General features: G+C 43.1%; 1 protein-coding gene across 2 annotated transcripts in view; it reads right to left on the reverse strand.

The window, feature by feature from the left end:
* Window positions 1–21,448, reverse strand: part of BMERB1 (bMERB domain containing 1) — a 133,136-nt gene that overhangs the window by 29,735 nt on the left and 81,953 nt on the right. For both annotated transcript variants that reach the window (XM_087815645.1, XM_016196243.2), the window contains exon 2: window positions 13,527–13,650. In XM_087815645.1, coding sequence (XP_087671771.1) covers window positions 13,527–13,650 — 124 coding nt within the window. The remainder of the gene's footprint in view (window positions 1–13,526; window positions 13,651–21,448) is intronic.

The following is a 21,448-nucleotide window of genomic DNA, read 5'->3' on the forward strand; positions in this document are numbered from 1 at the left end:
TTTATCTTCGGGAAGAAATGGTTTTTGCTTAGAACCATACCTTGACAAACACCTGGGGTAGTGTTCCTGGGAGCTCAAGACTGTTTTGGTGCCATGGCTTCTTAGAAGAGAGTGAAACTGCTCTGCATAAGACAGGGAGAGGAATCTGTCTTACTTGGGGTGAGGTAACATAACTGACATAAAGGAGAAGGGCAAGGAAGGTGATGAGACTGGGCCTTGTGTGTGGAAAAAGGCAAAGAAAAAAGGAACTGTCTTTGTACAGGGTGGTAGAAAGGACCTTGATGGCTAATATGGGTTTTAAAATTGTTTGCTGTGAAGAGCTCAGTGCAACCCTTTTCTGTGATCCTTAGTTTTATGACTCCTCAAATGACCTGTGGGAATAGCATAGGGCTTTATTGTGTTTCGTTGTTATGGAAACTGGTGAAGCATGTGAGTTTCATACCCACATGGAGTGGGATACAGAACCCAGGAAACCAAGCCTAGGAGCAGAGAAGACCTGAGAAGGAACCTGCTGGAAATTCACAGACATCTTAGTGGTGGATTTTGAATATCCCCAGCTTTGGCCACATGGGTGGGAGACATTTCTCCAAGGGTCTGGAGAAGGTCTTATACTCGGATGCAGTTGTGTTATTCCTTCCCTCCAAAAACAGTCTTTGGTTTGCAAATCTCCATCACCTAACCGGCCCAGTCTCTCTGTAGCCCAGAAGACAGACTCTGATTGGTCCAGACTGAGCCAATCCAGACCAATCAGCTCTGGCCTAGAGGAAGAGCATGGGAGAGGTAGGAACCCCAACCTCTAAGGAGGGGCAGTGGGTAGGATGGTAATGATTGGCACTGGGTGAACACAGCAGAGCCAAGCCCTGGGCTCAGCTGCTGGGCCTAGAATTTCAGCCCTACTAATTCTTAGCTGGGTGCTCTTGGGCAAGTCTCAACGCCTGTGAAACTCAATTTCCTCATCTGTCAAATGTGACTCATTAAAGTATCTGCCTCATCAGGTTGCTATGGAGATAAAATCATGGGATCCAAATAAAAATTTAGCATTGTACCTGGCACATGCAAATATTCAAAAGATGTTAGATAAAAATAATAATGATGATAACCTTAAGAATTGACCAGAGCATCTCAGCACCTGCTTTCCTACCACATCACCCATCTGAAGCTTCCATCTATTGCATAGGAGTCACCCAGCTTTTGTCTCCTCTACTGGACTCCAATGGGGCAAAGCTCTCATCTGTACTATTCATTGCTACATTCCCTGGACCTGGCACATGGTCCTTCTATCACAGATGCTTGTTTAATGAATGAAGGAATAAATAAATGCTTGAATATTCCCAGGTATCAAAAGTCATTACATGCCAAGATTCCAACTTTTTATAGCTCCAAGTATTTGGAAAGGCCTCTGTGGAAAGACAGGAATCTGATTCACTGTAGTATCTGTGCAGTGGTTCTAGTTCCACATAAAAAGAACAAGCTCCCTCTTCCACACAACAATCCTTTAGATGTTTTCAAGAGAGCTCTCAGGTGCCCCTTAAGGTTTCTCCTCTCCAGCCTTACATCCTTGTCATGGAGATCTTCACTCCACCTTCCAGTCTCCTCCCTTCTCCTGTGCTCCCTCTTCAAAATAAACAACTTTCTATCAAAAATCAAGACCTGGGCCCAATGTCTGCTCTCACCAATGCATTTGCTAATTTCCAAATTCACTTTCTTCCAGAAGGAAAGGAAAGTAACATTTAATGAGCACTTACATTGTGGCAGGCACTGGGCAGGTGTTTAATATACATGACTTCTTTTATTCCTCATAATCACCCCTTGAGATATTGGATGCATTCCCATTTGACAAATGAGGCAACTGAGGCTCAGAGAGGTAAAGGTATTAGTCTGAGATTGCACAGCCTGTAAATGACAGAGCTAGAATTCAAACATAAGTATAATCTAATCTGGACCATATGCAGGTTTCTCTTTTTATCAGAAAGCAACCCAGTCAAAGACCAGGACATCTAGTAGTGAAAAAAAAGGCTGCCCTTCCTTTGGCAGAACTCAACTAGGAGATGGACCTAATCAAATTCGAAACTCCTGAGGATTTTAGGGGACTCAAGACAGAGGACCAAGAGTGGGCCAGAATTCCAGGAGAAAAGATCTATGTAACTGATCACTCAATGAAGAGCAGTCAACTAAATAAAGTGAAAGATATAAATCAGGATATTGTTTTAATGAGTAACTGGGGACAGCATGCCTATTATAGACCCCAAATAACCAAGGTATGTCTGCTAAATTTTTTGTATCTTTTCCCCCTCCCATTTCTCTTTGAGCATGCTGTTCCAGAAATATTAAGAGAGAGCTGGTTCTTATCTGAAAAGAAATGTGGAAATGAGGCCCAGTCAAGCATTATCTGATTCTGGACTAAGCACAGAGCAAAAAGTTGAGCCCTCAATTGACACCATCAAGTGATATGGACAATCACTTCTCAACCTCTGCTGCCACTCAAAACAGCAATTTCCCAGAAATAAGCAGTCAGGCCCCTGTACATGCATTATTGAATTATTGAGAGTCAGCCTCTCTCTCTCTCTCTGTCTGTCTCTGTATGTGTGCGCACACACACACACTTTTTCTTTGGAAGATTTCAAAGTGATGACAACTCAGCATAAGATGAAGCAATGTGTATTGTGTTCTCTACACATTGTGTGTTGCTCAGCCTTGCAGTGGCCATCTCTGCCACTGTCACTGGGAATCTAGCTTTGGGCTTAGCCCTTAAATGAACTGCTGTAGTCACTGTGGTAGGTTGAACAATGTTTCTCAAAGATATCTGCATCTCAAAGATATCTAATCCCTGGAACCTGTGAATATGTTATCTTATATGGCAAAAGTGACTTTGCAGACATGATTAAATTAAGGAACTTGCAGTGGGAGATTATCCTGGATTATTCAGGTAGACCCTACATGTAATCATAAGTGTCCTCATAAGAGGGAGACAGAGGGAGATTTGACACAGAAGAGAGAAGGAGATGTGCTGTCAGCAAAGAGAGAGATTTGGAGATTCTATTCTGCTCTCTCTGAAGACAGAGGAAGGGACCACCAGCCACCGAATGCAAAAAATGCGGCTTTAGAAGCTGGAAAGATCAAGAAAAAGGATTCTCCCCTATAGCCTCCAGAAGAGAGTGTGGTCCTGCTGACACCTGGATGTCAGTGAAAACAATTTCAGACTTCTGGCCTCCAGAACTATGAGAATAAGTGTGTGTTGTAGTAGGAAACTCATACACTCAGTAAAGTGTCTATAGTGCAAGCTGCCATGTTGCTGTGTCACTCTGTAGGAATACTATGGACTGGACCCACAATCTACCCTAACCATCAGAGAGCCAGGCAGCTCTCTATATCCAGACTTGTCACCTCCAGGAGAGAACTCTCAATGGGTCAGGACCTGGAAAAGCAGGAAAATGAACTGTTGCTCATTTATTAGGTAAAAATTCACTGACCACCTACTTTAAGTTTGGCCATGTGTTGGGTACTGCCAACACTGTTGGGAGTGAGCACAGCTCAGTGCCTGCCCTCATCAAGGCCAGCATCTAGTAGGTAAGACAGATGTTGAACACATACACCAATGAACACAGATTTATAAATGGAGGGAAAGGCTTCTAAGGAAAGATCATGATTATGGAGATAGGACAGGACACAGACTCGGAAGGCTTCCCTTTGGAAGTGACCTTGGATCTGAGTCCTGGAGGGAGAGGGAAAGTTAATCAGGCAAAGAGGGTAGGCAGGAGGAGAGGATACAGGCAGAAGGAACAGCAGGGACAGAAAGGTCCCAGTGGAGGGAGAGGCCTGGAAGGTGGGGGCCTATGGGGGTGGAGAGCAGGGGTGGATAGGGGATGGATGAAGAGAGAACAGGTGGGAATGGACCCAGTAGGACTTTGTAGGCTGTATCATACTGAAAAATTCTCGAGTGTGTTTAAAGCTGGGAGCTTTGGTCTGATTTGCATTTTGACTGCCATGCCCCCCACCCCAGGCCTGGATGGCAGCAGGGTGGAAGTCTGTGGGGCTCCTGTGATCCAAGACAGATAGGAATGTGGAATTGGGTGGTGGCCATAGAGATGGAGAAGAGTGGACAGTGGGAAACCGTTTCAGGAGGTAAAGCTGACACAATTTAAGGATGGACTAAGTCTGCTAGGTGGCAAATTGGGAGGGGTCAAGGATGTCATCTAATTTTGAAATTTGGTGTAGAGATGGTAGTACTGAGTCATTTGCTGAGTTAAGTTTGGGGGGGGCGGTTCAGGGGGATCATGACCTTGGATTTGGACATACTGAGTTTGATGTATCTGAGACATTTCGGCAAAAGTATCAGATATCATACACTTCCGCCCCCTTCTTAGCATTTTCCTCTTAAAAATGTGTTTATGTCAAAAAAGACATACTCTATGATTTCACTTCTACGAGGTACTTACAGTAGTCAAACAGAAGGTAGAATGGTGATTGCCAAGGGCTAGGGAAGAGGGAAATGATTAATTGGTACAGTTTCAGTTTTGCAAGTTGAAAAGAATTCTGAAAATGGATGGTGGTGATGGTTGCACAGCAATACCAATGAACTATACACTTAAAAATGGTTCCAATGGTAAGTTTTATGTTAGGTGTATTTTACCACAACATTGGGAAAATACAGGGGTGGGCAAAAGTAGATTTACAGTTAAGAGTATGAGGAACAGTTTATTCTTGTATTATGTATCAATTATTGTATTATTTTCCATACAAAAAACTGTAAACCTACTTTTGCCCACCCCGGATGTGTGTGTTTGTGTGCATGTGTTTGTGAACTATATTAAAAAGTGTGCATAAAATACATATATACAGTTTATGGAACAATAGACAGTTGTGTTCCCATCATCCTGCTTAAGCAATAACCTGTACGTGCCCCCTTAGGAAACTTGGTGTACCCCATTCCCCTATATTTTCTTACTCCCTCAGAGGTAAGCCCTATACTGAGTTTTTGCTAATGCTTTTTATTTGTAAAGTTAACCATCCCTATATGAATGCCTGCACAACTATATTTGTTAGTTTTACACATTTTGACCTTTACATAAATCTTTTGCTCAACATCTTGGTTTTGAGATTCATCCATGTTAATGCCCACAGTGTGTTCATGTTTCACGGTTGTATAGTATTCCATGGTATGACTAGACCACAGCTGATTTCTACTGCTGATAAACATTTGAATTTCCAGTTTTTTGCTTTACCAACAAGGCTGTTATGTGCATTCTGGAATAGACGTCCTGGTGTTAATGTGTGAGAGTTTCTTCAGGGCAATGATGCCCAATAGAACTTTCTGTGATGGTGGAAATGTTCTACAAAAATGTGTGCTTTCCACTAACCACAACTGACTAATGAGCACTTGAAATGTGGCTAGGACTACTGAAGGACTACATTTTAAATTTCATTTCATTCAGCCCGGCCGGGCATGGTTCAGCGGCTGAGCATCGACCTAGGATCCAGAAGATCGTAGTCTGATTCCCAGTCAGTGCACATGCCCGGATTGCGTGCTAGGCAGCCGATCAATGACTCTCTCATCATTGATGTTTCTATCTCTTTCACTCCCCCTCCTTTCCTCTCTCTGAAATCAATAAAGATAGGTTTAAAATAAATAAATAAATTTCATTTAAATTAAAATAGCTGCATGAGGCCTGGGCCTACCCAATTGTACAAACCAGTTCTAGGGAAACTGCTGGTTATAGAGTAAGAACATGTTCATCTTTACTAGGTAATGAAATGCCAAAACTGTTTTACCCAAGCAATGAGCCAATTTCCCTTTATCTTAATCAGTCTTCTCCAACTTCCTAGGTTTTTGCTACCCTGATAAAGTATTCAGATGGAAATTTCTGAGAATAAATGGGGCTGCATTAGTTAGGGTTCTCCAGAGAAGTAGAACCAATAGGATACATATATAAAAAGAGACTTATTATCAGGAATTGACTCACAGGATTATGGAGACTCACAGGATTAAGGAGAAGTCCCAAGATCTACAGTTGGCAAGCTGGAGATGCAGGAGAGAGGATGGTGTAAATTCCAGTCCAAAAGCCCGCAGGCTCAAGACCCAAGAAGAGTCTACAGCGGTACCTCAGTTTTTGAACGTCTCTGTTGGCGAACATTTCAGGTTACCAACACCATAAACCTGGAAGGAAATGCTTTGGTTTTCGAACACGCTTCAGAAGTTGAACATACTACACGGCTTCTGCTGAGGGCAAGATCCTGAGGCCTAGCTGTCGGCTGTGGATCCCTTGGTTTTTGAATGTTTCAGAACTTGAACGGTCTTCCGGAACGGATTACATTCGAAACCTGAGGTACCACTGTATTTTTTTTCCATTTCAAGTCCAAGGCAGGAAAAGATGCGTGCTCCAGCTCACGCAGTCAGGCAGGCAAAGTTCCATCTTACTCAGCCCTGTTGTTCTATTCAGGTCTTCAGCTGATTGGATGAGGCTCACCCACATTGGGGAGGGCAATCTGCTTTTCTCAGTTTACAGATCCAAAAGTTAATTTCACCCAGAAATACCCTCATGGACTCAGAATAATATTTGGCCAAATGTCTGAGCACCCTATTACCCAGTCAAATTGGCACACTATTAACCATCGCATAGAGCTAATATGGTGATTTCCCTCCCAGCTCACCAGAACCCAGGAGTTTCAGAGGAGATCCTTGGAGTCAAGAGAATGAAATACATTTACGGTAAGACAGAGTTTGCAGAGAGAAGAATTTCCTTTCCTGAAGCTTGTCTGGCTGCAAAAGGCAACTTGGAATAACAGAAGCTTCTCCATTCGGGGATATGCCTTTCTCCATTTCATCAGCCCAAATTCCTACCTCATCCCTAGCTCCCTCCCCAAGAATGCTTAGAAATTAAGGAGGGTTCATACAGGAGGCAACTGACCAATGTTTCTCTTTCACATCAATGTTTCCTTCTCTCTCTCTCTCTCCTTCTCCCTCTAAAATCAATAAAGAAATTCAGGAGGGTCCTTCCATTCAGAGATCTAACCTGGAACATTTTCCATCCCCTCTCTTTCCTCTTCCCTTGAGGCCTCCTTCCTCCCTTTCCTCCCCAACTCGCAAATATTTTGTATATTTTGCCCAAAATGAATTTATTTTTAGATTTTCTACAATTAAAGGCATCTCTTCCCACCTGTTATGTACAGTGGCTATGGCAATGATGACCTGTTCTTAGGAGATGCTATTTAAAACCCAAAGTGCAACCGGTGTGATGCAGAACTCCCAAATGCTGCTGAGACATGTCAAGTTCCGTAAATGCACATGCTTCATTTTGCCCCTGGCTTAATCTTTTCCTAACAGACTTCAGAATTATCAGGTCATTAAAGGGAAAGGAAATATGCAGGTGTATAAAAAAATGTTTTAAATAATAATAAAGTCAGGGCCCTGGGGTAGAATCGGACTTGATGTTTGAGAGCCACTTTCCAGCTTCTCAGGAGAGGAGAGTTTTCTGGGTTTTCTCAAGAGATGTCTAAGCTGCCCTGGTTCCCTACCCTCCCTCAAAGCACAGTGTTAATAGTTAAAGGAAGGAAGGGAATATTGATTGGCTTACTTCCTAGAAACAGCCACCCACTTTCATGTGTCCTCTCTTTTCATCCCTTGCTGCAATGCTTCTAGGGAAACATCATTGTTCCATCATACAGGTGGATAAAACTGAGGCTGGAACATGGCAAAAGATTTGCTCCAGGCCACACAATTGGTAAGAAGTAAAACTAGGATTCAAAACTTTGTAGCATGATGGTTGAGATCATGGACTCTGGACCCAGGATACCTGGGTTATAGCATTGTCTGCCATTTAATGAAACCTGTGCAATGCTGATCTAGTTATTTGACCTCTCTGTACCTTAGTTTCCTCATCTACAAAGTGAGGGTGTGTTGTCTGCCTAGACGGTTGAAATGCATGTAAAACACTTAGGACACTGATCAGCATAGCAAATATTTGAAAAGCTACTATTTATAATTCAGGCACTTTCTACCACCCCACCCTAAATCTCTGCCAGTTCTAGGGCCTGACCTCTTCACCACACTTGGTACTCAATAAAACAAATTCACTGGGGTCCCATCCCAGGCTCTGGAAATATTGGAACTCAAGGGCTGTGCTCCTGAAATCTGTCCTTTGCTCGCCAGTCTCCCCTGCCTGCTGCAGTTCTGACTCTTGCTGATTAAAAGCCACCACTTCCCCGAGCAAGCTGAGAGACAGCGCACACTCTCCTTTTTATGAAAATCTGGCTAGCGGGTATAAAATGAAGATAACCACCTCCCACCACTGTTCAGAGGCCGAAGATACCTAATTATCTGAAACCCAGATAAACAGCAGGATCAGGATATACAGAGGATGCAGAGAGCTGAGGCGGGCAACCGAAGGAGTTATGAAAGCTAATGGTGTGATTCAGTGCTGGAATTAAAGTGAGAAAATGAGTCTGAGGTGTTGACAGCCTCCAAAGGACAGGATGTCGAGAGGCACGGAGATGGGGCAGGAGCAGGAGGGACCAGGAGGTGGGTGTCGGGGAGGGTCAAGGATGGAACAAAGCAGGCATTAAGCTTTAGCTCCTGGACTTTTGACGCCTATTACAGAGGTGGTTTCATGATACTGAGGGATTTATTGACTCATTCAAATGAATCCCATAAAATTGCCACACTTCAAGAGGGAGATCTATAGATGCCATTTAGCAACTTGGAAACCAGAGGACAAGCGAAGGGAAGACAATGAAAGAAGATGCACTGTGTATGCGAAGTGGGGACATGTGCCCACCAGGGTCACTCATAACCTTTCTCTGAGTCTGACCTCATGGGCTTCATCCAGGGCCAACAAGTATTCTGGGGGTGTTCCTGATTCGTCCTTTTGTTAGTAAGCACTTTCTTCAGGTTATGTAATAATGCGTGGGAAGGGCTTAGTACAAGGCTGGGCCCAAAGTAAGGGTTCAATAAATGTTGTCTGTTGTGTTCCCTGAGAACCCTTTAACTTTCCAACTTGAGCTCATCATTTCAGGCTCCAAATAAATCATTTATCTCCAGAGAAAGGGTATGGAAAAGCTTAAAGCTAGACTCAGTAGAATCCTCTCCACTTCCACAACACCTAATTCAAGGTGCCAGAATAAGACAAAATCCAATGTGGGACTGCAGGATTGTGGGCATCCAACCAGGAATTTGTTTTTGCATTCTAGAAGAGTTGGACAAAGAGAAAGGGGGTCCTTGTGTTGGGAATGAAAATAATAAACTAGGGTTAAGAGCTCTGCCTCTGGGACAGACACCTGGGATTCAAATCCCAGTTCCGCTTCATATTAGCTGGTGACCTCAAACAAGCTATTTTACCTCTCTAATCTCAGTTTCCTCACCCATACAGTAGAAGGCATAGAGCCTACTCCCTCAGGGTTCATGTGATGATTAAGTAAACTAAAATTAGTGAGCTAGTGCACACAATGAATGTAGTACTCGTGTGGCATATCAGTGCCCTTGATAAACAATAGTTCTTAGCACTCTGTCATGTGCCCAAGGTCACAGACCAAGGACGTGGGAGAGCCAGGATGACCCCTGAGCCCACTTCTCATGAATTCATCCAAGTTCCCTGGGAATGAGTAAATCTCCCTCTTCTACTTCCTCACAGTTCTGGCAAGAGGACATGGCGAAGCATCAGAAGCTGTGAGTCCCAGGGGAAAGGGCAAGGCAAGAAAAGGGAAACCCATGAAATAATAATGCTAAATGCTGGGTGTGTTGGGGTAGCAGCCATTAGGCCCATTCTTTTTTTTCTTTTTTTTTTTTAATATGTCTTTATTAATTTCAGAGAGAGGAAGGGTGAGAGAGAGAGAGAAACATCAATGATGAGAGAGTCATTGATCGGCTGCCTCCTGCATGGCCCCAACTGGGGATCAAGCCGAAACCTGGGCATGGGCCCTGACAGGGAATCAAACCGTGATCTCCTGGATCATAGGTAGATGCTCAACCACTGAGCCATGCCAGCCAGACTAGACTCGTTCTTAAAAGAATTGACATAGCACGAGACTGTGAAAGTGAGAAGACACCCTCAATCATGAAATACGGTCTGACTCACACTGTCTCCACGGGAGCTGATGGATATTAACTTGATTACTTCAGGGCAGATGTGACAAAACCAATCTCATCCTGGTTATTACAGCTAGTCACTGGGGCTGTTTTGGTCAAGGGCTGTCATATTCCTGTCACTCAGAGCTTCCTCACTTGAGCCAGTAAATGCTTAGTATGGTCTCAAATTCTATTTCCCCTCTCACTCTATGCCAAGAGTCGTGTGTGAATTGTGCACGCGCGTGCCTGTGTGTAAAGGGAAGTTGTTGGGGTAAGAATGTAGTGTGAAAGAAAAATTTACTGCACATTCAACAAATATTAATTGCTTAATAAGTGCCAAGTACTGTTGAAGATGTCGGGAAGATATAAGCGAGGAAGGTGGATAAGATTCCTGCCCTCATGGAGCTTATGCTCTTTAAGGAATTATCTTGGTAGATATATTCAGAGCTTCCTTCCTTCTTTCCATCCTCCCTCCCTCTCTCCTTTCTTCCACGTCTCATTCACTCATTTAATAAATACTCTGGAGTCAGACTGCATCCTAAAAGTCATTGACAAAGAACAGTCAATAGTCATTGGCTACTTATTAGCTAATGCAACCTTGGGCAAATTTCTTAGCCTCTAATTCCCTCTTCTCTAAAATGGAAACAAGATTAGGAACTAGGACCCACATACACAATAAGACCTACAGCTATGTGAGAGCCTAGATATGAGAAATAGCCAGGAAACTGAATTCTAGAATAGCCCATGCACAGCCTGTTAGCCTGGGAGGCCAAGGATGCAGGATGAGGTTTTTGCCCAGGTCTCAATAGGCTCTGATCTCTACCCTGGCCATCCTAGAATCCATGATGCACCTCTGAGATTGATGAACTGGGTGCACCTCCAGGCAAGGCTACAATCTGTACCAGGAGGGACCTGGGTGTGGGGTGGGGAGGGGGCTGTCATTATCATCCGCTGCTCTCTGCAGGCTGATAGGGAGACTCCAGAGGCCTGGAAGCTGGCCCCTTCCCTGGAGAATGTCTCCAAGCTCCACTCTATATCCTAATTACACTGACATCCTTCTGTATCCTTTAAGTAGAATAAGTAGACACTTATTCAAGTGTCTGCTGTTGACATTTGTCCCTAAGTGGTCAGACTCATGGGCATGATGGGGAAATTCAGTGAGGTCACAGCCAAGAGCTTAGTGCAGTGCTTGGCCCAGAGCTGGAGCTTCCATCTTAGCTATTGTTGTCACTGAACACTTGCTATGTGCCAGGCATGTGTCAGATGCTGAGAATAAGGCATGTATGTGCGGGTGTGTACACACATGATCATGATGCAAAGGTCAGTAAATGCAAAGAGACAGCCTTTGTTCCTGCAGCAGCAAAAGCAGCCTCTGGTCCCTCTTGACCACCTGCAGGTTTCTGTACCTTAAAGCAGAATTCATGTTTCTGTCTTCCTTCCTTTTAAAACACAAGGAGGGTGTTGTAAATGCCAATGATGTGTTTTTGATGTTAGAAACAATCCATAGATAAGAACAGTAGCTTAAAGTTTTAGAACTGAATATATATATACTATATTCTTTGAGAACATAAAAAGTAAAAATTGGAAACAGAAAAATTAAAAATATGCAAAAGCAAGACCCAGGTATTAATTAAATCATCTTTTATAAGGGGGAGTTAGTACATCCTGACTAATGTTTATATATTAATAAACAAAAGAATAGTCATAAAAATATCCACCAGAATTAATAAAAACCAATACTATTAACTTAGGTCACGTCTATAAATTAGAATTAAAGATAGAATGGAGGAAGACTTTTAGTTTTCACGTATATGGTATGCATTATTTATAGACTATGATAATCCTAAACCTTCTAGTTGCCACTGAACTCTCAGCTATTCCACATCTTTCACCAAAACTTTGCGAGCTGGCTTTCCCCTTTAACCCAGCTTCATCCATGAGGAGCAGCAGCATGGAGATGTCAGCATTCCCGGATCCTATACTTGGACCGTCACTGTTTTTAATGCAGGGCGGCTGTACCCATGACTTGAATTCAGTAACTGCCGATATGCAGGTGAGCCCCAAGTCTCTATTCCTAGTTCGGTGGTTTCCCCTACACTTCACACTCAGAAACAGAACCTCCTGCTGCTCTTCTCGACTTGGGTAACCCCTAGGCATCTCAAAGTCATCAGGTCCAATCTTGGCAACCTCAGTTGTTGGAACCACCTGACCTAAAAGAACATGTAGTCTCAGTTGTTACTTCTCCCACACAGACAATATTTCAAATTCTTTTAGGGAGAGAGGCCGGAAAACATGGGGAGTGTGGGATTGCTTCCAAACACTCATGTATTGGTTTATCTTATTCCCAGATGAAAGGGAGGATGTTTCTTATCTGTAAAGTGAGAGATGTTCTAGAACCTTCCTCTAAGGGCTCCTGTGAGAAGGGATCGGGCACGTGCATTTGGCAGAGGGTCTGTCCTATGCAGAGAGCTACATAAATGGCAGCTATTAATACTGCCGTCCATTTCATGGGGGTGAGAGAGGTCTTATAATGTAGTTGTGAGAATATAGGTTTTGAAAGCAGGAAATGCTGGGTCTGAATGCTAACTCCCCTATTTACTAGCTGGGAGACCCTGAGCAAGTTAGCTTTCCTGAGCAAACAGTCTCTTCACCTGCAAAATGGGATAATCCCATAACCAGCCTCATGGAGTTGAGAGAAATCAGTGGTGGAGCAGGTGAGAGGTGCTTAGCACATGCCTGGAAGGTGCGATGTTGCTGCTGCTTCTAGTGGAGTTTGTGTTGGGAGCCGACAGGCAGTGCAGGAAATTTTCCTCTTAAACGGTCTGTTTTTGTTCTGTTTCACTTTTAAACTCTCACTATTTATCTGCCAGAGCTCAATTTTTAAAATTACAGTTTCTCTCGAAAGACTACCTGTAATTCTTCAGGAGTGCTGTGCTCAGTAGACAACAGATTTTCAAATCATGTGACACTAAGGTTGCTGACAACCCCAGGAGAAAGGTATTATTATTTCCCCCCCAATTTACAAATGAAGGAATTGAATCTCAGAGGGGCTAAGTAACCTGCTCAGTCTCATCCAGCTTTTTTTTTAATTTCAGGCCTATCTGAACCCAGAGTGTATTTCTTAACGACCCCAGCACAGGGCACCACCTCTGGCCCCATCTCTTTCTCCTTTCTCTTCTCTCTCTCTCTCTTTTCACTTCTCTTCACAATGGTAACATAGGAATTACTTAGGCTTTGGAGTCAGACTGTCCTGAATTCAATTCTAACTTCAGGGTTTTGATTAAAACACAAGATTATGATACCTACTTCTCTAGGCAGTAGTGAGAATCAAATAAGATTTTGGGGGGTAATGTTCCTAATGCCTTTATCACAGTGTCTGGCACGCAATAAACAACAGTAAATGTTAGGTTCTCGGGTGTCCTCCCCCTGAACTCCCTTCCTTTTCTCAGCCACTTCCCCAGACACTCACATAAACCTGAGCTCTGACTCCCGTCGGACCAAAACTTCCCGGAGCCGCTGAATTTTCGCCATCTCCAGCTCTATCTCCTCCGGCATCATGGTTGTCTCTGCCATGGAGATGATGTCCAGCTGATCTGTGGGGGAGACATGAAACGCAGGTGTCAAGCCCCTGAGTCTGCACTGGTTTGCAAGAATTCCCTCATTCCAGGGAACAGACTTGATCCAGCAACCTTCATACATGGCACAGGCACACAGATCTCAGCTTTCAATGCAAGTGTGTGTATGAAAAGGCCTTTCAGAAACTGGAAAACACATTTTCAGTGGGAACCCTGTCACTTACGATGGCAAGGGATGCTCAGGTGGGCTCACCAAAACCTGCTCAGGATTGTGTATGTGGCCTTGACAGTCCCGGACTGTTCCCGGCTCCTAAGCCTCTGCACTCCTGGACTGTGGCCAGTTTGCCCTGTCCCAGCCTCCAAGACCAAGTGCAACTATAGGCAGAAGAAAGTTTTATCTTAATTATTTTATATTAATACTATTACTTATCATCTTACAGGAATACTAAGTAATGTAAGTAATATAAAATAATACAAGTTTGTTGTAGAAAATTCAGATAATACAGATAGGCAAAAAAAAAAAAAGAGATAAAAAATTATCCATAACCACACTGCCCAGAGAGAACCACTATCCACATTTTGGTGGACATTTGTCTGGTCTTATATTTTTAGTTAGAGTTATATATATTGCCATATATAAAAAACATACACATATAACCCTATATATTGCCACATATGCATTATTATAGAGAGAGAGAAAGACCCTACAAATATGTGCATATATGTATGTATATATGCATGTGTATTAATTTTCTTGGGTTACCATGATAAAATACCAGAGGCTGGGCAGCTTAAACAACAGACATTCATTTTCTCACAGTTCTAGGAGCTGAAAATCTCAGATCAAGTCTGGAAGGGTCAGTTTCTGGTGAGAGCTCTCTTCCTGGCTTGTAGACAGCCACTTCTCGTTGTGTGCTTACATGGCCTCTTCTTTGTGCACACAGAGAGAGAGGAGAGCTCTCTGGTATCTCTTCTCATAAGAACACTAATCCTATAGGATCAGTGCCCCACCCTTATGATCTCATTTAACCTCAAACCAGCCACACTGGGTATTAGGGCTTCAACATATGAACTGGGATTGGGGGCATAGACATGCAGGCCATAACAGTATATATGTATGTGTATATTTGTGTGTATATATATATACACATTACACCATATATTGCCATTAACATTTTGGTGTACATTCTTCCAATGTGTGTGTATGTATGTGTATATATTAATTTATATTTTAATACATATTTTTATAATTATATATTATTTATGTGATGTGCATATGTAAGGTAATATATATGTTTTATATATATTATATATACTGTAATGCCAGAGACTATGGTCAAGTGTAATGCCAGGGACTACACCAACTGTAGTGGCCACTCAGGGCCAGGGAGGTTCACTCTAGATGAGGCGGAAGAGCCAAAGAGGTGAAGGAGGATGAGACGTTTACTTTATTCAGCTGACCTACAGAGAAACCGTCTTCCCAGTGGCAGCCAGCCGGACATACACACACAGGGGGCATACCGCACCCTGAGGGACAATCCACAAAACCCACAAACCCATAGGAACAATCCACCTTCTCCCGGTGGTGGCCAGTCGGGCATACAAACCACAAACCTGCAAACCAGCAGGAACAATCTGTACCTCTGAAAGTCCTGGGCCAGTTTTATAGAAACCAGGACAATAGTGGCTCTCAGCCAACATGGGTCCGAAATTAGCTAACAGGGCATCTGTTATGACTATGCTATATCATGTTTACATAAATAACTGTGGCCTTCTGCCATGAAACGGTGGCAAGAAAGCCTAAGTGTTTTCACTTTCCCTACATTACATACATATACAAGTATTTTTAATTGAATATATTTGACATATAACAGTGTATAAATTTATGCATTCCCATGTATATTGCAGCATTATTCACAATAACCATGATAGGAAGCAACCTAAAGGAACCATCAGTGGATGAATGGAGTTAAAAAACGTGACATACACACACAACAGAATATTATTCAGCCACAAGAAAGGAGGCTGTCCCGCCATTTGTGACGACATGGATGGACCTTGAGCACATGATGCTAAGTGAGGTAAGTCAGACAGAGAAAGACAAGTACTGTGTGATCTCACTTATATGTGGAATTCAAAAAGTCAAACTCATAAAAAACAGAGATGGTTACCAGGGGCAGGGGAGGGGGTGGGCAGGGATAAAACTGATGTTTAAAGGTACAAACTTACAGCAAGTAGTAAATACAGTTATTTACCTGTCAAAATATTAGTAGTTTAAAATGTTCATATATGTATACACACACACACGTATATAAAATTATATACATATAAATTCACCATTTTATAGGTCTGGTTTTTGTCATGCTGTAGAAAGTTAGGGTCTCACATTTTACTACCTGGCCCTTTCACCTAACACACCACGAGCATTTTTGCATGTCCTCAGATGTTCTTCCCCAGCAGCAGTGTGAAAGGCTGTGTGTAGCTTTCTATTTGTGGCTGTATCATGAATCACTTCACCAACCTCCAGGCAGTTAGGTTGTTTTGTAACTTTCCCCCCACTATAAACAGCCCTGTGATGAGCATCCTCAAAGCTAAGTCTCTGCATGCATCTAAGAGATTCCTTTAGGCCGCATTTCCAGAGGGAATGCCTGTGTCGCAAAGGATGCAATAGTCTAAGGCCTTTCCCAGGCAGAGAAGGAGATGTAGGGGGAAAGCATCACTTTCCGGTTTGCAAAAATGGAGTTCAATAGCTCTCATGTGTTACACTGCACTGGAGGCTTTATATATATATTATCTCATTTAATCCCTGTTTTACAAATGACAAATCTGAAGCTTAGAAGAAGGAAAGTGACTTGACCAACATAGCACAAGTAGAACTTTGCAGAGACAGAATTCAAACCGTGGGTCTGTCTCTCTGTCTCTCATTCTGTCTCTCTCTCTCTTTCCCTTAACCACATCATACAGCCTCCAGGTGAGGATTAAGTGAATTTGTGGATGCAAAAGCTCATGGTTAATGACCCCGCAGATATAAATGGGTTCCTCACATCATATTCAGATGGGCAACCTGATTTCCAAGGGACAGATGCTGGAAATGGCAAAACATCCTGGGGCGAAGTGTGTGACAAGAGAATTAATCACACCCCGTGGGTTGGCATTTTACTTCCATCCTTGGGGGAAGATGGAGGTGGTGGCACTGTCAGGCTCCAGGTGCCAAGATGAAGATTTAGCTTTGACTCTGAGAACGAGGCTGATACCTCTCCCTCACAGATGCTTTCCTTCCCCTGGAGAAAGGAGTAAACCCCTAGGCCTCAAATCAGATATGAATTAATTAGAACCCTTTCTTGTAGTGAGTGCTTTGTGCCAGGCACTGTGCTAGGCTTATTATAAGTCATATCTCATTTAGCTTCACAACGCCCAAGGTCAAGTTAGGGCTATGAGCCAAATCCAGTCCCCAGGATGATTTTGTAGGTAAAGTTTTACTGGAACACTGGCCATGCTCATTCATTTACATGTTATTTATGGCTGTTTTTGCACTATAACAGCAGAATTTAGTAGCTGCAACAGAGACCATGTAGCCCACAAAACCTCACTATCTAGCCCTTTACAGAAAAAGTTTGCCAGCCCCTGCCCTAGATGGTAGATGCTATAATTTCCCCACTTTAAAGGTTTTTTTAACAAACAGGTTTACCCAGTAACACTAATATTTAACATTTACTGAGCATTTGTCACATGCCAAGATATGATTCTCAAAACAGTCCTTGGTAGTAACTACAGGTAGCATCTCCATTTCACAGATGAGCAAGTTGAGGCTCAGAAAAAGGAGTGATGGGGCTGAGATTTAACACCAGATCTGTCCTACTCCAAAGCCCTTGTTGTAATCAGTCATATTGATTTAAGAACTATCTCCCCACTTAAGAACTACCATCATCATTTAACTATAGAGAGAACTGAATATATTCTATTGCATTAGGTACATGGAGAGTAGTTGTTCTCAAGCAATAGCAGACATGGTGATTATCTGGGGAGCTTGTTAAAAAAGGCAGGTTCTCTGTTTCTACCCTCAGGGACTTTCATGGGAAGTCTGAGAAATGCTGGTACAGTACATGAACAAATAAATCTCATTCATGGTAGGTTTCTTTTCAGTGTGAATTTGTATGATAGAACTAGTGTGATGGAAACCGTCTCAGCAACACTTCTCAGCTAGAAGGCAGGCATCCAACAGCTGCTAATGAATGTGTCCATGAGAAGGACAAATCCTGGAAGAAGACAGGCAGCATTTCAGGCTGGCTAGAGAAGACAGTCTCTATGAGGCCCCACTGCATATTTCTAGGCAGAGCCCAGCTGCTGTGCAGACAGAGCAACACGTTAAGGCACAGAAGTCCCCAGAGCCTCAACTGCCATTGCTGTCATTGAGCTCCCAGGAGCTGAGTCACTTCTGGGGGAAGAAGCAGCTAAATCCATCCTTTTATCCCCAAATGCCACACCAGGGAGATGCATGCCTCGTGAGTGCTGAAGCACCAGCAAACAAGAGCTGAGCACCGGACATGACTGGGATGTGCCAGCAAGCTTAGTCATTTATCTCGAAAATTTAAAGCTACCCAGAGATGGGGTGGCGGTGGCGGTGGTGGGGATGAGGCCTGGCAATCTCCTAGAAACTTGTAATTTAAATATAGCTGAGAAGGGTAAAAGTGCTGGGGACCCAAGTGAAGTCTTCCCTGGTCTGTCTTTTCCAACCATGGGTCATAGTAGGAATTTAAGCCCAGGGTCCCCCAAACAACCCCTGCTTGTGTTTCTGCTTCATAACTTTATGCACCTAGAATATGCTCCAGAGCTCATTCATATTAAGCATTTACTGTGAGCCAAGCACTGTTTCACCACATTCCTAAATACCTTGGCAGGTAGGTATTATCATTATCACCCTCCCTTTATAGATTAAAAAGATGAGGCTCAGGGAAGATATAAGCGATTGGCCAAAATCACTCAACCAATGAGTGGCAGAGCTGGGACTCAGACCCAGGTCTGCATGATTCCAAAGCCCATGCTGTAGGTCAAAGGGCTACGGAAGAGCATTTCTAAACACGTAGTCACTGCACAGAATTCATCACAGCCATGTACCATATGCTATGGACTGAATGTTTGTTTCCCCCCACTTCAAATTAAATTGTTGAAATCCTATCCCCCAATGTGATGGTATTAGGAGGTAGGTGCTTTGAGGTAATTAGGGTTAGATAAGTTCATGAGGGTAAGGCCCCCGTGATGAAGAAGAGGCACAAGAGCTCGCTTCTTCTCTCTGCTCTTCACCGTGTGAGGATACAACAAGAAGGCAGCCATCTACAAACCAGGAACAGGGTCCTCACCAAACACGGATCTGCCAGTGCCTTGGACTTCCCAGCCTCCTGAACTGTGAGAAATAAATGTCTGTTATTTAAGCCACCTAAATCTGTGGTATTTTGTTACAGCAGCCCGACCAGACTAATGCACTACCTATGCTATAATTTACACAATATTTCTTTACATTGACAGTAAAAAAATTCAAATAAACTCCTTAAAGGGCCTGGCAGGGCATGGCTCAGCGGTTGAGCATTGACCTAGGATCCAGGAGATCGCAGTTCGATTCCTGGTCGGGGCACATGCCCGGATTGTGGGCTCTATGCCCAGTTGGAGGTGTGCAGGAGGCAGCCGATCAATGACTCATCATTGATGTTCCTATCTCTCTCTCCCTCTCCCTTCCTCTCTCTGGAATCAATAAAGATATTTTTAAAAAAAAAAAAGAAAGAAGAGAAAAAGAAACTCCTTAAAGGGAATTTCATATCACATTCATAATAAGTCCCTATCACTTGGCATAATTAGAAAATAACCATGAAAATAAATTCAATGGAAACAAAGTGATGTTATCAAATTCTGGCTAAATAGTATAGGCTGCTAAAGGCTCAGACTGAAGCCTAATTTTTCTTTCTTAACAAGGTGGATTAGCAAGTATTAGAAAGTTAGCAAGTACTAGAGAGGCATTAAAAACAAACCACCAAATAGAGGCTTCCTTCTTTGATAACCATAGAGGTTGATCATTGGAAAAGAGTAATTTTCCCACAATGTAAGTCAATGTTGTCTGATGCTAGAGGTATCTAAGTACCACCAAGGTACCCCTCCCACCCCCTGGGAAAGCTGTTGTAGAAGGGAATTCCAATGGGCCCAAACCCTTGAATTCTCATTGGAAATTAAATGAGAACTCAGGCCTAGAGGACAATTCTCAACCATTTGTCAAGTTTTTCACCCAAAGATGAATCAGCCACTTTGAGTCATTATTTCAAACCAGCTCATATCACCAAGGTAATTAAATGAAGGTGGACCTATTCATTTCAGTCCCATGTCATTTATTAGGTGTCCAGCATCCTTCAAACATCTTCGGAAGGACACATGAGAGAAGGGCCACAGTGGCTGCCTTGGAGGATGCAGGCGACTGGGAGTTGGTGTTGGGGAGAATCACCTTCTACCTAATATGTCCTTTTTTACTGTTTGAAATTTTTAATAAGCTTTTTATTTTGGGAATAACTTTAGATTACTAGGAAAGTTGCAAAGATACTACAGTGATTCCCCATATACCCTTCACTTAGTTCCCACCACTCACTGTTAACATCACCAAGACGCTGACGTTGGTGCATTACTACTAGCTGTATTGTTTGAAATTTTACCATGGCAGGTTTACCTATTCAAGACAGACTTAAAATAAAGAAAAAGAAAGGAAAAAAGAAAAGGAGTTGGTGTGTGCAGGCACTGTGGGAACCAAGTAAGCCCTTGAAAAGGGCAAGCAAAGGGGGCAGTTATGAGCATGGACTTTGGAGTCTCAGGGCTGGCTCTCATACTGACCTTGGTCCCATCAGCTGAGACTCTGGCCTCAATTTCTTCATCTGCAACATCAGAAAAATCATACACATCTCTTAGGTAATTTATGTAAGTGCCATGCACATAGAAAGTTCTCTTCATAACTTTCTCTCTGTGTAATATTTGGTCTTATTATTCATTTAATAAATATGCATTGAAAACCTATTTCATGTCGGATACCCAGTAAGCAACAGGAATGAAACAAAAGAGACAAAATCTGTGCCTCCATGGAGCTGAACTTCTAGCAAGGGGCTTACATGTCAGAAGATAAACTTTCTTCAGGGCTCTGTGTTGGTCATTGGCTCACCAGCAGCTTGCTCCTGACATAGATTTGGACTGATTCTGGTTCAAGTCCCTGCTGTACCACCAATTGTGTGATCTGGACGCATTATTTAATATTCCCAAGTCTCACTTTCCTCTTCTGTGAAATGGGACAGTGACTCCTACCTAATGGACTTGCTGCCACGGAGATGAAATAAAATGTATCCCAGTGCTCCGTGCAGTGCCTGGGGATGATACAGACTGGACAGTATCATTCTTATTACCATCACATTTCCTTTCCCTAGAAGAAGCCAGACTAACATGGGGGAGGAAACAAAATCAGGATCATCAGATCTAGAGAACAGACTTCTAGTCCTCTGGGCCATTCTTCTGTCCCTCTAGGTCCTCCTACTCTGACAGACCCATGCCTGTTCTGAAAGGAGGGGTCCAGAGGGGGCCTCACGAACCCTCTGTCAAGGACCCAGCTCCCTGGCTCACCACCTTGAGTATGTATGCACAGGCACGTCTTCCTGGCATCAACCCAACAGAAAGTCTACACACCAGGAAATATATCTCAGTCCCAATTACTGGGAATCGGATATCCTGGTGCATTTCAAAGCCTCCCAGTGATACCCAGCCTTTTATGGTCATCAATCATTCATGTAGAGAAGAAGCT

Source organism: Miniopterus natalensis, chromosome 3, assembly GCF_054644295.1.
Source record: "Miniopterus natalensis isolate mMinNat1 chromosome 3, mMinNat1.hap1, whole genome shotgun sequence".
NCBI lineage: Eukaryota > Metazoa > Chordata > Mammalia > Chiroptera > Miniopteridae > Miniopterus > Miniopterus natalensis.